The 15,661-nt window shown below is 35.1% G+C and overlaps 1 protein-coding gene across 1 annotated transcript in view; it reads left to right on the forward strand.

Annotated features, from left to right (window-relative positions):
- The window catches only part of Cndp2 (Cytosolic non-specific dipeptidase 2), a 327,834-nt gene that overhangs the window by 88,560 nt on the left and 223,613 nt on the right, over positions 1-15,661 (forward strand). Inside the window, exon 4 of the mRNA XM_090414788.1 lies at positions 1,050-1,205. Coding sequence (XP_090270914.1) covers positions 1,050-1,205 — 156 coding nt within the window. The remainder of the gene's footprint in view (positions 1-1,049; positions 1,206-15,661) is intronic.

Raw genomic sequence — 15,661 nt, forward strand, 5'->3', positions numbered from 1 at the left:
GAAAATGAAAAAGATATAAACGTAAAAATTGCAAAATATTTAAAAAATAACAGGTGTATTTAACTCTATATTTAAACCAAACCTAGTTCAAAAACAAACCAGACTAAAAGTATACAATACATCAGCCCTACCAGTCTTAATGTATGGAAGCGAAATCTGGACAATAAAACAAAAAGACAAAGATTAATAACAGCAGAAATGAAGTTTATGAGAAAAACTGCAAAGTATACCCTATTTGATCACAAAAGAAATGAAGAAATTATGAAAGAATTAAACCAAGAACCAGTAATAGAAAAAATGAAAAAATATAAACATAAATGGATGGAACACATTCAAAGAATGAAAACAGAAATATTACCAAAACAAGCCTTAAAGTACAAGCCATTAGAAAAAAGAAAACCAGGGCGTCCTCTTAAACGATTCAACGATGACTTCTAAGGCCGAAACAGACCATCCTAGGCCTAAATCTTTGATACGCATGATGATGATGATGAAGTTTACATTATTATTAATTTCCTATCAACAATTTTCCTTCAGATTAATCTACTACATGTAAGCACTCCAGTATTGTCATAACTAATGTTTCTTCTTCTTAGGCAGTTCTGACTGAACAATCCACCTAGAGCTTTGTCTTCCTCTGGGTGTCTTTCCTCCCATCTTAACATCAAATGTTTTGCTAATCTTTCCTCACCCATTCTCACCGACAAATGCATATGATGGTACAACATGATAAAAACATTCCGCATTATGATATTAGTATATAGTCGAGTAGAAAGGCTTATATGTGGCATTTCATGTAAATTTATTCACTTTAATTAACACTGTCAAATAAATTGACATTAGTGCATGGACATTAGTACCTTTTCAATTCTAATCGATTCCTTTGGCATAGTATTAGTTCAAAAAAGAATAGTTGAGGGGGGGGAAAACTTTAACAAAAATCAGCCACAATGAGCTGTTTGACAGAGCCCTCTTTTGTTTTTGTTTTGTTGATTTTGTTTTATACATTTAAAAAAATAAAATAGAACAATTTATTGCATTATTTATAGGAAGATGGCTGGAATTCAGAGCCATTTGTTCTAACAGAAAAAGATGGAAAACTATATGGGCGTGGAGCTACAGATGACAAAGGTCCAGTTCTTGCATGGCTCCATGCAATTCAAGCTTATCACAAGACAAATCAAGAAATGCCAGTGAACCTGAAAGTAAGTTTATATATAGCAACCAGTGATAAATCAGTGCTTATAAATTATTAGCAATAGGATATGATATTACAGTGCAGTTTAATTTTTATGCGACAACTACTTCGGTATTGCTTATACTTAATTATATAATGTGTGCAAGGTTTGCTTCACAACAACATATATGTAGTAGTTTATACAAAGTTGGAAATTATCTGCAAAGTTTTCTTTTTTAATTGATTAGTCCCATTACTGAATTGCACACATAACTATAAACATGAAATCTCATTACATAAATTGAAAGCCAAACGGCTATTTTTCTTGCAACCTTAATAATAATTAAGGGGGATACAAATCCCTTGTTGTTCAACTACCAGTAAGCAAAACTCTAAGATCGAGAACTACGAATCTATGAGTTTCATATATACCGAAAAACTATCGGCGAATCCAAGTGTAAATGACCATTTGGTAGTACAACACCAAGGCAACTCGAAGCAAAGGTGAAGCAAGATCCCTCACTATCCTTGATATTTTCTCATAATGTAAAAACACAGCCCCTAGGGGATGTAATACTGTAATTACATTATGAGGAGAGGTCACTATCTAGACCGGTTTCAACCTTTTTTGAGGTCTCATCAGATAATAATAAGATAAGATAATATATAATATACAAACACACCTTTATACTGGGCCTGGCTTCCACTGAAGAGTGGGAGCCAGGTCCAGTGGTGTTTCGACCTCAATAAAGGTCGAAACTAGTCTGGGTAGTGGCCAATCCCTTAATGCATAACATTATACATATCTGCAAGGAGATGTGTTTTGCATTATGGGAAATACTGGAATAGGATTGATGGTAGCTTGGACCACCTTTGCTGCGAGTTGCCTAGTGTTGTACTACCTTACCCCAATAAGGTAGTACAACATCATATTCAGTCTTGAAGATATTTTTAGGTGCAAACTTTGTTTAATCACACTTGGATAAAGGATTAAACTAAATTTATTTTTTTTTTATTTTATATTTTATATTAGCATATTCTTGCAACCAACAGCTGCTGCTCGACATCCCTTAACAGTACAACTGCAAATGCCAAACCTGTTTCTCCTCTTTCTTTGTTTATTCCATTACCTCTGAAACAGCTTTCTTCATGAATTTCGAGACTACAATCTCAGTCCTCAAGAAAAATGTCAAAACTCCTTTGATACTATAGGTTCTTCTACCTCTCTTGTATAGGACGGTTAAAAAAAAATCAGTACATGATTATGTGTGTTGAGATGGCAGCTCTAAACATGACATTAAAGCATGCATTGCTAAAGCAACTGTTGCCCTTCAGAGATTGCAGCCACTTTGCAAGGACAATAAAATACAGTTAGCTACAAGACTATCTCATCGATATCCTTGTTACCCATGTGTTACTATATGGATTAATTCTTTATTCTCCATTTTGTTAAGAAGATCCCAAGATAAGCATCTGGAGAGAGAGTATGTTAGGTGACAGTTAAAGTGGCACTTTTATAGTGCCCCAACAGTCTACATAGACTATGGATAATGAAGAAGATATGTGTAGTGTGCATATATGTAAACCTAAATTGTTAGGTTTCTCCAAAAAATTAAGATTGTTGAATCCTTAATTATCCTTCATGCTTACACTTTTGGGGTGCTTAAGGGTCAAAGCTGTATAACTGAGAGGAGACCTCCACATAGTCTTTAAAGGAATGCGGAGAACCGACCAGGGCTTCTGACCTAATGTCCAATCCTCACCTTCTCGTGGTGCACCCTGTTGGGTATCTACTTTGATACTGAACGAACGAGGATGGGCTGGCAATTTGGTATTTAGCCAACCAAATTGTATTCTTATTGGTTAAACCAAAATAAAAAATGATGGTACAACATTACAAAATTTCATGCCGGCTGGGGCGTCGCCCGGTTAAACAAGGCCCCCGTTGTTTTCGCCAGGGAACCAGGGCGAACAGCGAAAAGTCAGCTACTGGAACAAATCTGAAAACAAACCCCAACTCAACATCACCAGAGTTAAAGATCGGTACTATCAACGTAAGAAGCCTGAATGGCAAAGAAATGGAGCTAGCTGAGGAATTAGATAAGTACCAGATCGACATAATAGGGGTGACTGAAACAAAAAAGACCAAAACTGGTGAGATTTTTCTGAGCAATAAATACAAAATGTTATATTCAGGCAATGATAATCAAGGAAAAGAAGGAGTAGCCATAGTATTCAACACAAAATACGAGGCTAATCTTCTTGAATGGCAGTCAGTCTCAAGTAGAGTAATGTGGGCAAATATGAGAATGGGGAACTGGACAATGAGACTTATTTGTGCCTATGGTCCCACAGAAGGTTCTACTAAGGTAGAAGTGGAGGAATATTTTGAGGCTTTAGAAAAAGCAACTGACACAATGAAAAATGAAAAGTTGGTCCTTGTTGGGGATCTAAGTAGCAGAGTAGGAAATGATTGTGAGACATACAAAAATATTTTGGGAAAATTTGGAGAAAAGAGCAAAGCTAATAATAATGGCAAATATCTGTTGGATTTCTGCTCAGGACATGGACTGGTTATTACTAACACCATGTTCCAACATAAAAATGTGCACAAATTCACATGGAGAGAAGAGGCTAGGAATAAGAAAAGTCTCATTGACTATGTTATTGTTGATAGTGATGTTTTCTCCCTGGTGCAGGACACCAGAGTGTACAGAGGATTTGAAATTGGAAGTGATCACTGTTTAGTCTTGAGCTGGATAAAATTGAATTTCATATTGAAAAGAATAACATGTAAGAAAGTTTTAAAGCGAATAAAAGTTGAGCAGCTCTCAGATGTGAACTGTAGACTAAAATACAGAAAGATTATTGAAAAGAAAATGAAAGAGTTTGAGAACAGGAATCAAACCTTGGAGATTCATTGGCAAACTCTGAAGAAAACATTGATTGATTCTGCCAGAGAGGCATGTGGTGAGGTTGTGTGCAAGGATAAAAAAAATCAGAACTCCCTGGTGGACACAGGAAGTTAAAGAGGCAGTGAAGGAAAAGAAGAAAGCATATCAAAAGTTCCTGGCAAATAAGTCAGCTTTTACTCTTACAGAATACAGAGACAAATGTAAGAAAGCTAAACAGTGTGTAAAACTAGCTAAACAAAAGTCATGGGAGGACTTTGGCAAGAATATAGAAAATAAATATCAAGAAGGTGGCAAAATATTCTGGAGGTTGTTGAAGAAGCTTAGGATTGGAGGAAAGAGTGCTGTAAAAAGAATTAGAGATGATAAATGTGACATGAAAACAGGAGAAAAAGATATCCTTGAAGTATGGAGTAATTACTTTGAAAAACTGCTAAATGAAACAAGCAGTGATGGCAGCACAGTGATAAAAAAAACACTGACCAGGCATGCAGTCAGGAATACATATCCATACTTGAAGTCGAAAAAGCCATCAAAGGCTTGAAATGTGGAAAGGCAGCAGGAGTAGATGATATTCGACCAGAAATGCTGAAGTATGGTGGTATAAGAGTCTTACAGTGGCTGCACTGCATAATTCAGAAAGCCTGGACAGAGGGACGAATTCCCGATGATGGAGTAGAGCTCTCATAGTACCCATATATAAAAAGGGAAATAAAACTGAATTTGAGAATTACAGAGGTATTTCCCTACTGAGTGTTCCTGGCAAAATCTATGCAAGTATACTTGAGAAACGGTTGAGAAGAATTGTGGAAGAAAAGCTTGGTGAAGAACAAGCTGGATTCAGGCCAAATAGAGGCCGTTAGGATCAGATCTTCACTTACGACAAATAGTTGAGAAAGCATGGGAATATAACAAAGATCTGTATTTAAGTTTTGTCGATTTGGAAAAGGCATATGACGAGGTGCCAAGAGAGAAGCTATTCAATACGCTGCAGTTATATGGTGTCAATGGGGCATTATATCAAGCAATACTTAGTCTTTATTTGAGTTGTAAGTCAGAAGTTAGAATTGAAGGAAGTATAGGAAGATGGTTTAATGTTAAATCTGATGTGAGACAAGGATGTACATTATTCCCTCTGTTATTCATTATCTATATGGATCACATTATGAAGGAAAGTGGTATTAAACATATCAAAATTGGAGAAGTTAATTTCAGCTCTTTGCTCTATGCAGACGATGTTATACTTCAAAATAAATCCCCTACAAGTCTGCAAGATTCCCTGACTAAATTGAATAACTGTTGTAATAGATATGGTATGAAGGTCAGCAATAAAAAGACAAAGACAATAAAAATAGGTAGAATTGTTGAAAATGTCAACTGTGTTGTGAACGGGGAACCTGTGGAACAAGTAAAACATTTCAGCTACTTAGGCACGATTTTTACTGAAGATGGTAAATTAAATATAAAAATCGACAACAGAATCAGCAAAGCTGGTATGGTGGGAAGTCAATTGAATAAATTCATATGGAATAAGAAAGAAATTAGTCGGAACACTAAATTAGCTGTATACAAGACAGTGTTCAAACCAGTTTTAACTTATGGATCTGAGAGCTGGGTCAGAAGTAAAATACTTGACCAAAGACTAGAGACCGCAGATATGAGAGTCCTGAGAAAGATTATAGGTGTGAACAGATGGCATCAATGGCAATATCATATTAAAAATGAGGATATTAGGAAAGAACTTGACATTGTCAGCATCCAGGAATGCGTTAGCAGAGATAATCTCATGTGGTATGGTCACTTAAATAGAATGGAAGAGGAAAGATTAGTAAAACAAGTGTTCTCTGCCAGGTTGGCAGGAAAACGACCCAGAGGAAGACCAAGATATAGGTGGATTGATATGGTACAATGTGCCTTAGACGATAGAAATATAAGATCTAATAATGTTGGAGTCTTGACAAGTAACAGACTGATTTGGAGGAAAATTATAGATAGGAAGTTAGTAATGATGTAATTTTTTCATGTAGTACTGTCATATCCTGTACACCCCTTGAGGGTACATGGCAGGAATTTGATGATGATGATGCTTACACTTTTCACTAAAAAAAACTTAAATTGAATCAGATGGCTGTAGCCCTCGTTGCATTCAATGGATAATTGACTCCTACATTCCTATATCAAAGCATATTTTAATAGAACACAGGGTTTCGATCCCACATTTCTGGCATCTCTCTGAACCTAAAATAGAATTTTGAAATTTTATCTTGTATCCATCTTTTCCTATTGGTAAGATTTCTGATCTCGTGCTATCTACAAAAGATACTTTTGTCTCTGTTTATCATATTTGTTGTGAATGTAATCTGATGTACTTGGGACAGACAAGCTTTTCTGTGTGTGTTTGGGTGGGGGGGGATTAGCAAATATTAATATTACATTACCTAGATGGACCTGTGATTTCAGTCAAGATGTCTCCAACTTCAGGTCGTAAAGAGTTCAGCTATTCCTGTCTTGAGCCTTTCTTCTCCATTTTCTTCTAACTTTCTTGATCATTAGGTCTTCCACTTTAAGGCTGGTCTTCCAGGTTTATTTCCTTTTGGTATCTCTCTTGCAGGGCCATTTAGGCAAACTAGGCAAACGCCTAGGGTGCAAAACTTCACGCTATGCTTTATTCATACTTTACTAAAATATCAAAATTAAATAGTGATATATGCTTTAGGTATAGATTCTTTTTCCTTATGCCTCACACATCGCACTATTTTACTATTTAACTCTTGGTCCTTTTTTGTTCCTTACCTAAATGATTTGAACTTACCACTATTTAAAATTCAGTTAAGATAAATATTTTAAAACATTAACATTTTAAAATATTAAATTTCGGTATTTTATAACTTTTTTTTTGTAAATGAATTATAACAGAGAATTTTCAAATTAATTAAAAAAGAAAATAAAAAAAAGCCCTATTAATTTAACCTGAAAGAAGATTTTATTTTGTTTAATGTCAATTAGAAACATTTTAGTTATGAAATAAGGGGCACACTTGTAAACTTTGCCTAGGGTGCAAAATAACCTGGCACTGACAATGCTCTCTTGGTTACCAGTTTGTTACTCTGACTGTCCATCTGTTGTCTCTCATTCCGGCAGGATGTTCTGCCCATCTACTTTTGCTATTGTAGATTGCTTTTATTACATCTTTGAGTCCAGACTTCTTTCTGATTTCTGTGTCTTACATGGTCTATTTTATTTATGTTGTACATTCTTCTTCTTTCTTTTGCACATAGAGTTGTTATTAGGCTTTGTTCTTCTTTTAAAGTTGTGTTCCATGTTTCACTGTCATAAATTAATGCTGATAGGATGTAACTATTGAAAAGATGGGCTCTTATTTCTATATCTGTTTTGGTTGGTAATTATTGATTTTATTTTGTTGAAAGCCATCCAAGCAGCTCTTTTTCTCCTTGCTATTTCATTTGATATATCGTTATTCATTTTTATGGATTGTCCTAGGTAGATGTAATTTTCAACTTTTTCAATGGTGTGGAATTCTAGAGAGATTGTGTAATCTTTACAGTATTTGTTTTTCATCCATCTTATTTTGTCTCGATGTATTTCCAGTCCAATTTTTTGGCAGTTTTGGCTTATGTTATTCAGCATTGATTCTAAGAGTTCGAGGGAGTGAGATATTAATACCATATCGTTGACGAATAATAGAATATTTAACATTTCACCATCAATGTTTATTCCACCTTTCATATCAGTTTTTTGAATGATGCTGTCCAGAGTGGATGTGAAGAAATTAGGTGATAGTACATCACCCTGATGTACTCCTCCACTTAAGTTAATTTTAATTGAGTGATTGAAAAGAGTGATATTTGTTATGCCTTCTTTGTAAATATCTTTTATGAGCTGGATATATGCTATTTCTACTCGTTCTATTAAAGCTTTATTCAGTGTCAAATGCCTTTTTTAAAATCTATAAAAAGAAAACAGTGGCATCTTGTATTCTCTGCATTTTTCTGTTAGTTGAGTAATAGTTTGAATGTGGTCTATTGTCAAAGCCTTTTTTGAAACCGCCCTGTTCTTTGCAGCTATTTTCATTGATGGAGGTTTGTATTCTGTTTAGGATGACTCTGTCGAATATTTTATATGTATGTGATAATAGACAGATGGGTCTGTAATTACTGATGTCTTCTCTATTACTTTTTTTATGCAGAATTATGGTGTTTGATGTTTTCCATTCGGTAGGTGCTTTCCTTAATTGCATATATCGAGTAAATCTTTCTCTTAGAGTCTTTAAAGAGTACTTATCCACCCATTTTTAATTCATCAGATTTTATACTGTCAGTTCCTGCTGATTGGTCAGTTTTCATATGGTGGATAGCCATTTTTTACTTCTTCAGGTAGGAGAGATGATATTTCCGAATTTGCCAGATTTTCATTTCATAGTACTGGAGCTGTGTTTATTTTTTCCATTTCACATCTGTTTGTGTGCCTGTTTCTTTGATTGTCTATGAAGGCCAATGATAGTGGTTGCTTTAGACTTATTTCTTTTCTATTTTTTTTTTTTAGGCTATTACGAAGCCAAGCTGCTTCTGCCAATTTTGTCATTCTATATATATTATAGTCATCTTTGATGTTTTGCCTTATTTGTTTACAGATAATTTTATATTCTAATCTGTCTTTTCCTGTATCTTTCAGTTTTCTTCAATAGTTCTGTTCTCACTGATAGGCATTCCCAGATTATGAGAAGGGTGGTGGCCTTTCTCATAATACATAGCATAATACATGTCCACAAGGATATGTGCATTGCATTATGGGATACTAAGGCAATTGATATGAAGTCATTAGCCTCTATATACAAGTAGAAGTTGTGAAGTGACCTCACATGCAAACTTTTTAGCTCACACTTGGATAAAGGATGAAACCAAGAATATAATTTTTTGGTATCTTTAATTTATAGTATAACCAAGTGAAAAAAAACTTTCAACAGCAGTTCAAAACAACTCTTTACCATTAAGAGTTTTATTATTGTCAGTGAAACTCTTAATCAAAAACACTAATAAAAAGGCTGATGTGAGTTTCTGGGAATGCCCTTTTTTTTTTTTTTTTAAATAGTGCACTGTTGAGTGGACTCTTGCTGAAGGTTATATTTACATTAAGTCTTGATCTCTTCTGAAACCTAGTTTGAAGCTAGAATTTCAGTTTATTAATATACTTGTCACATGCTTTCTCTCGGATGAAACCAAGAATATAATTTCTTGGCATCTTTAATTTATAGTATAACCAAGTGAAATACACCCTCTGTCCAAAAAGAAACCGAACTTTTCGAAAATAGAAGAAATTAGTGGAGCCACCTGTCGTATCTTTTTATTTGAAACTTTGTTTGAAAGTTTGAAACTAGAATTTCAGTTTATTAATATGCTTGTCACATGCTTTCCCTTGGATGAAACCAAAAATATAATTTCTTGGCATCTTTAATTTGTAGTATAACCAAGTGAAATATACCCTCTGTCCATAAAGAAACCAAACTTTTCGAAAATAGAAGAAACTAGTGGTGCCACGTGTTGTATCTTTTTGTTGTCGAAAGTGGCAACTTTCATTAGTGTTATGTCAACTGTTTGACATTTGTTTCATTAGAAGCTGAGACATAGTGCCAAGAGTGACAGTGTGTTTTGACAAATTGTCGGAAAATGAGTTTCAAACAGAGAGCTGCGATTGGCTTTTGTGTTAAACTTGGTAAAAGTTTTACCGGAACGCATCAAATGCTTCAAAAAGCATACGGTGATGAATGCTTGTTCCATACTCAAGTTTACGAGTGGTTTAAGCAATTTCAAAGTGGTTGTGAGACACTTGAGGACGATGAAAAGCCGCGCTGTCCAAACACTGGACTGAGCGAAGTTAACATCCAAAAAGTGCATGCTTTCATCAAAGAAAACCCGAAATCGTCCATGAGATTGATTGAAGATGAATTGGGGATTCCAAAATCAACTGTGCACAACATTTTGACCGAGAGTTTGAGCCTTCATAAATTGAATTCATGATTTGTTCCCCACAAGTTGACCGACGACCAAAAAATGTATCGGATTGAACACTGCAAGGACCTCATTAAAACCGTAAGGCTCGTAAGGACTCAAACTTCCTTGAAATGATCATTACTGGTGACGAAACGTAGTGTTTTGAGTATGAGCCCGAAACAGAGTGAAGAATCCACAAAGAATTCGTTCTGCCTGGCCAAATAGTCAATGGTGAGTTTTATCTCGAAGTTTTGAAGTGATTGATAGCAAGAATTCGTCGCGTATGGCATGAATATCGTGATGCAGGCAGCTGGTCACTTTTGCATGATAATGCACCATCTCATTGTTCAAACATTGTGAGATAGTTTTTGAGCAAAAACCAAGTTTGTGTGTTGGATCACTCACCGTATTCATCTGATTTAGCACCTTGTGACTTCTTTCTCCCCCCCCTGCCACTTCATTTGCCAATGAAAGGAAAGCGATACAACACCATTGAAAACATTAAAGCGGGCAGTAACTGCGATCCTCAACAGGATTCCAAAAACCAATATAAACAAAACTCATTTAACAAAGTAATTGTCCATGCCAAACCCTGTATCGAAGCTGAGGGGAGAGTATATTGATTGAAATAAATGATTTGAATAATTATAATTGGCTTTAGTTTTATTTTCTATCAAAAGTTCGGTTTCTTTTTTGGACAGAGGGTGTATGTATCCTTCACTATTTGTTGAACACTCATCCCAGTAATCATCATTAGCACCCTTAAAAAATAGCTACAGATGTGCTTGGAGAAAAACTGAATTCAAATAATTGGTATCACATTCATAAAATAATGACAAACATTTATTCTTAACAGAAATATATATACCTAATGAGAAAAAAAATTACTACATTAAAGGGGTATCCAAAAGAATAAGTATAATGCATGATAAATACAATCTCTCTCTCTCACTTTTAAATTTCCCACAAAATTAAAAAGATTATATATATATATATATATAACTCCCTGGAAGTCTAATAATCAACCATAATATTATTTTCCTATTGTATATTTTATGTGGACTTGTCAAGTTTTTTTTGGAAATGTTCATTTCAGTTTGTATGTGTATACTCTGTATTTTACATGTGGAAAAACATGTAAAAAAATATTTACATGAGACCAAACATAGTATTTTTTCCAGTCACTTACTTTAAGCCTCAGTATGTATTCCTCACATGTACAAGGATATAAATGAAATCTTTCCATTTTGCAAAGTATATGCAACATTTTTATTCTTTTGGTTTTTTATTTTTATTTCCAGTGTAAGTGCACATGCAACTACACAATGAAGTTGCATGTACACTTACAGAATAATATTCTAAAATACAATAAAATAATTATTACAAGTCTCAGTGACCACCTACATATGTTGTCTCTGCATCTTGAGTAATATTCAGTATTGTTGCCGAATGCCTTTAAACACTATTTCATTAGAAAATTACTCTTTTAATGAATTCTGAAAGGAATTCATCGAAATTCATTCATTAGAAAGGAATTTTCTAAGAATTTAACTGAGGATTTTCCAAAATCAGAGTTCTGAAATGACATGATTTGAGACCATTAGAGGAACTGAAAATATTTCTTAATGAAAGAGAGAGAGAGAGAGAGTGGAGCTCATTTGTGAAGGGACAGGAACTTCTATTTAAGATAATTGATTTAACAATGGGGTGCTTAAGGGTCAAAGCTGTATAACTGAGAGCAGACCTCCACATAGCCTTTAAAGGAATGCGGAGAACCAACCAGGGCTTCTGATCTAATGTCCAATCCTCGCCTACTCGTGGTGCACTCTGTTGGGTATCTACCTGGATACTGAAAAAATGAGGGGATGGGTTCGCAATTTGGGATTTAGCCAACCAAATTGTATTCTTATTGGCTTAAACCAAAATACAAATGATGGTACAACATGACAAAATTTTATGCCGACTGGGGCGTCACCCAGTTAAGAACCAGGGTGGACAGTGAAAAGTCAGCTACTGGAAAAAATGTGAAAACACACCCCAACTCAACATCGCCAAAGTTAAAGATCGGTACTATCAACATAAGAAGCCTGAATGGCAAAGAAATGGAGCTAGCTGAGGAATTGGATGAGTACCAGATCGACATAATAGGGGTGACTGAAACAAAAAAGACAAAAACTGGTGAGATCTTTTTGAGCAATAAATACAAAATGTTATATTCAGGCAATGACGATCAAGGAAAAGGAGTAGCCATAATATTCAACACTAAATATGAGGTTAATCTTCTTGAATGGCAGGCAGTCTCAAGTAGAGTGATGTGGGCAAATATCAGAATGGGGAATTGGACAATGAGACTTACTTGTGCCTATGGTTCCACAGAAGGTTCTACTAAGTTAGAAGTGGAGGAATTTTTTGAGGCTTTAGAGAAAGCAACTGACACAATGAAAAAGGAAAAGTTGGTCCTTGTTGGGGATCTAAATAGCAGAGTAGGAAATGATTGTTAGACATACAAAAATATTTTAGGAAAATTTGGAGAAAAGAGCAAAGCTAATAATAATGGCAAATACCTGTTGGATTTCTGCTAAGGACAGGGACTGGTTATTACTAACACCATGTTCCTACATAAAAATGTGCACAAATTCACATGGAGAAAAGAGGTAAAGAATAAGAAAAGTCTTATTGACTATGTTATTGTTGATAGTGATGTTTTCTCCCTGGTGCAGGACACCAGAGTGTACAGAGGATTTGAAATTGGAAGTGATCACTATTTAGTCTTGAGCAGGATAAAATTGAATTTCATATTGAAAAGAATGACATGTAAGAAAGTTTTAAAGCGAATAAAAGTTGAGCAGCTCTCAGATGTGAACTGTAGACTAAAATACATGAAGATTATTTAAGGAAAAATGAAAGAGTTTGAGAACAGGAACCAAACCTTGGAGATTCAATGGCAAGCCTTGAAGAAAACCCTTGATTGATTCAGCCAGAGAGGCATGTGGTGAGGTTGTCTACAAGGATAGAAAAATCAAAACTCCATGGTGGACACAGGAAGTTAAAAGGACAGTGAAGAAAAAGAAGAAAGCATATCAAAAGTTCCTGGCAAATAAGTCATCTTGTGTCTTAGAGAATACAGAGACAAATGTAAGAAAGCTAAACACTGTGTAAAACTAGCTAAACAAAAGTCATGGGAGGACTTTGGCAAGAACATAGAAAATAAATATCAAGAAGTGGCAAAATATTCTGGAGGTTGTTGAAGAAGCTCAGAAATGGAGGAAATAGTTCTGTAAAAGGAGTTGGAGATGATAAACGTGACATGAAAACGGGAGAAAACGGTATCCTTGAGGTATGGAGTAATTAGAAAAATTGTTAAATGAAACAAGCAGTGATGACTGCACAGTGATAAAAAAACACTGACCAGGCATGCAGTCAGGAATACATATCCATACTTGAAGTAGAAAAAGCCATCCAAGGCTTGAAATGTGGAAAGGCAGCAGGAGTAGATGATATTTGACCAGAAATGTTGAAGTACGGTGGTATAAAATTCTTACAGTGGTGGCACTGCATAGTTCAGAAGGCCTGGACAGAGGGACGAATTCCCAGTGATTGGAGTAGAGCTCTCATAGTACCCATATATAAAAAGGGAAATAAAACTGAATGTGAGAATTACAGAGGTATTTCCCTACTGACCCCTTGAGGGTACATGTCAGGAATTTGATGATGATGATGAGTGTTCCTGGTAAGATTTATGCAAGTATACTAGAGATATGGTTGAGAAGAATTGTGGAAGAATAGCTTGGTGAAGAACAAGCTGGATTCAGGGCAAATAGATACTGTCAGGATCAGATCTTCACTGTACGACAAATAGTTGAAAAATCACGGAAATATAACAAAGATCTGTATTTAAGTTTTGTCGATTTGGAAAAGTCATATGCAAGGTGCCAAGAGAGAAGCTATTCAAAATGCTACAATTATATGGTGTCAATGGAGCATTATATCAAGCAATACTTAGTCTTTATTTGAGTTGTAAGTCAGAAGTTAGAATTGAAGGAAGTATAGGAAGATGGTTTAATGTTAAATCTGATGTGAGACAAGGATGTACATTATTCCCTCTGTTATTCATTATCTATATGGATCACATTATGAAGGAAAGTGGTATTAAACATATCAAAATTGGGGATGTTAATTTCAGCTCTTTGCTCTATGCAGACGATGTTATACTTCAAAATAAATCCACTACAAGTCTGCAAGATTCCCTGACTAAATTGAATAACTGTTGTAATAGATATGGTATGAAGGTCAGCAATAAAAAGACAAAGACAATAAAAATAGGTAGAATTGTTGAAAATGTCAACTGTGTTGTGAACGTGGAACCTGTGGAATAAGTAAAACATTTCAGCTACTTAGGCACGATTTTTAGTGAAGTTAGTAAATTAAATATGGAAATAGACAACAGAAGTCAATTGAATAAAATCATGTTGAATAAGAGAGAAATTAGTCAGAACACTAAATTAGCTGTATACAAGTTCAAACCAGTTTTAATTTAAAGATCTGAGAAGTGAGTTAGAAGTAAAACACTTGACCAAAGACTAGAGATCGCAGATATCAGAGTCCTGAGAAAGATTAGAGGCATGAACAGATGGCATCTATGGCAATATCATATTAAAAACGAGGGTATTAGGGAAGGACTTGACATTATCAGTATCCAGGAATGCATTAGCATTCTAAGTGTCCAAACCACTTGAGCTAATCTCAAGTGGTTTGGTCACTTAGAGTCAAGTGCTTTCCTCGCCCATGGAATGGGCATGGAAAGATTTGACTCTGGGTTGTTTTCCTGCCAACCTGGCAGAAAACAAGTTTTTTGCCAGGTTGGCAGGAAAACAACCCAGAGGAAGACCAAGATATAGGTGGATTGATACGGTACAAAGTGCCTTAGACGATAGAAATATAAGATCTGATAATGTTGGAGTCTTGACAAGTAACAGACTGATTTGGAGGAAAATTGTAGATAGGAAGTTAGTAATGATGTAAATTTTTCATGTAGTACTATCATATCCTGTACACCCCTTGAGGGTACAAGACAGGAAATTGATGATGATATATTTAAAGCGTTATATCCAAAGATGCACCAAAGAGGAGACTCCCTTTGGTGCATCTTTGGTATATGCTAAATCAAATGTATTTGTTACTTGTGTAGGTGAAACAGGATAAACAATAATAGTCTGAAACAAAAAAACCAAATTACACTTCAGGTTTAATGATGATAAATTGGACCTTTCTGTAGAATGAAATGGAAAGATTTCCAATCCTTATATTGCCAGATCATGGTTGGAATGCTAATTTAAGAAGGGTTGTGAGACCCTGAAAGAGTAATCTCAGTCTGGATAAAAAATATTTTAAAATAGGATTTATGGATAATGCACAGCTGATTCCTAGACTTCCCTCCTAGTCATGCAATAACTGAATAAAAAGCTGGGACATCAGTCCATGTGTTCTAAGAAAACGCAAGGAAAATGACAGTCACAGAGGGGTAATAGAAGATAATAGTATATAGGAGACTTATAACAGGTAGC

This window comes from Typopeltis vanoorti, chromosome 25 (assembly GCF_054136105.1).
Source record: "Typopeltis vanoorti isolate ZY-2024b chromosome 25, IOZ_Tvanoo_1.0, whole genome shotgun sequence".
In the NCBI taxonomy this organism is placed as follows: domain Eukaryota; kingdom Metazoa; phylum Arthropoda; class Arachnida; order Uropygi; family Thelyphonidae; genus Typopeltis; species Typopeltis vanoorti.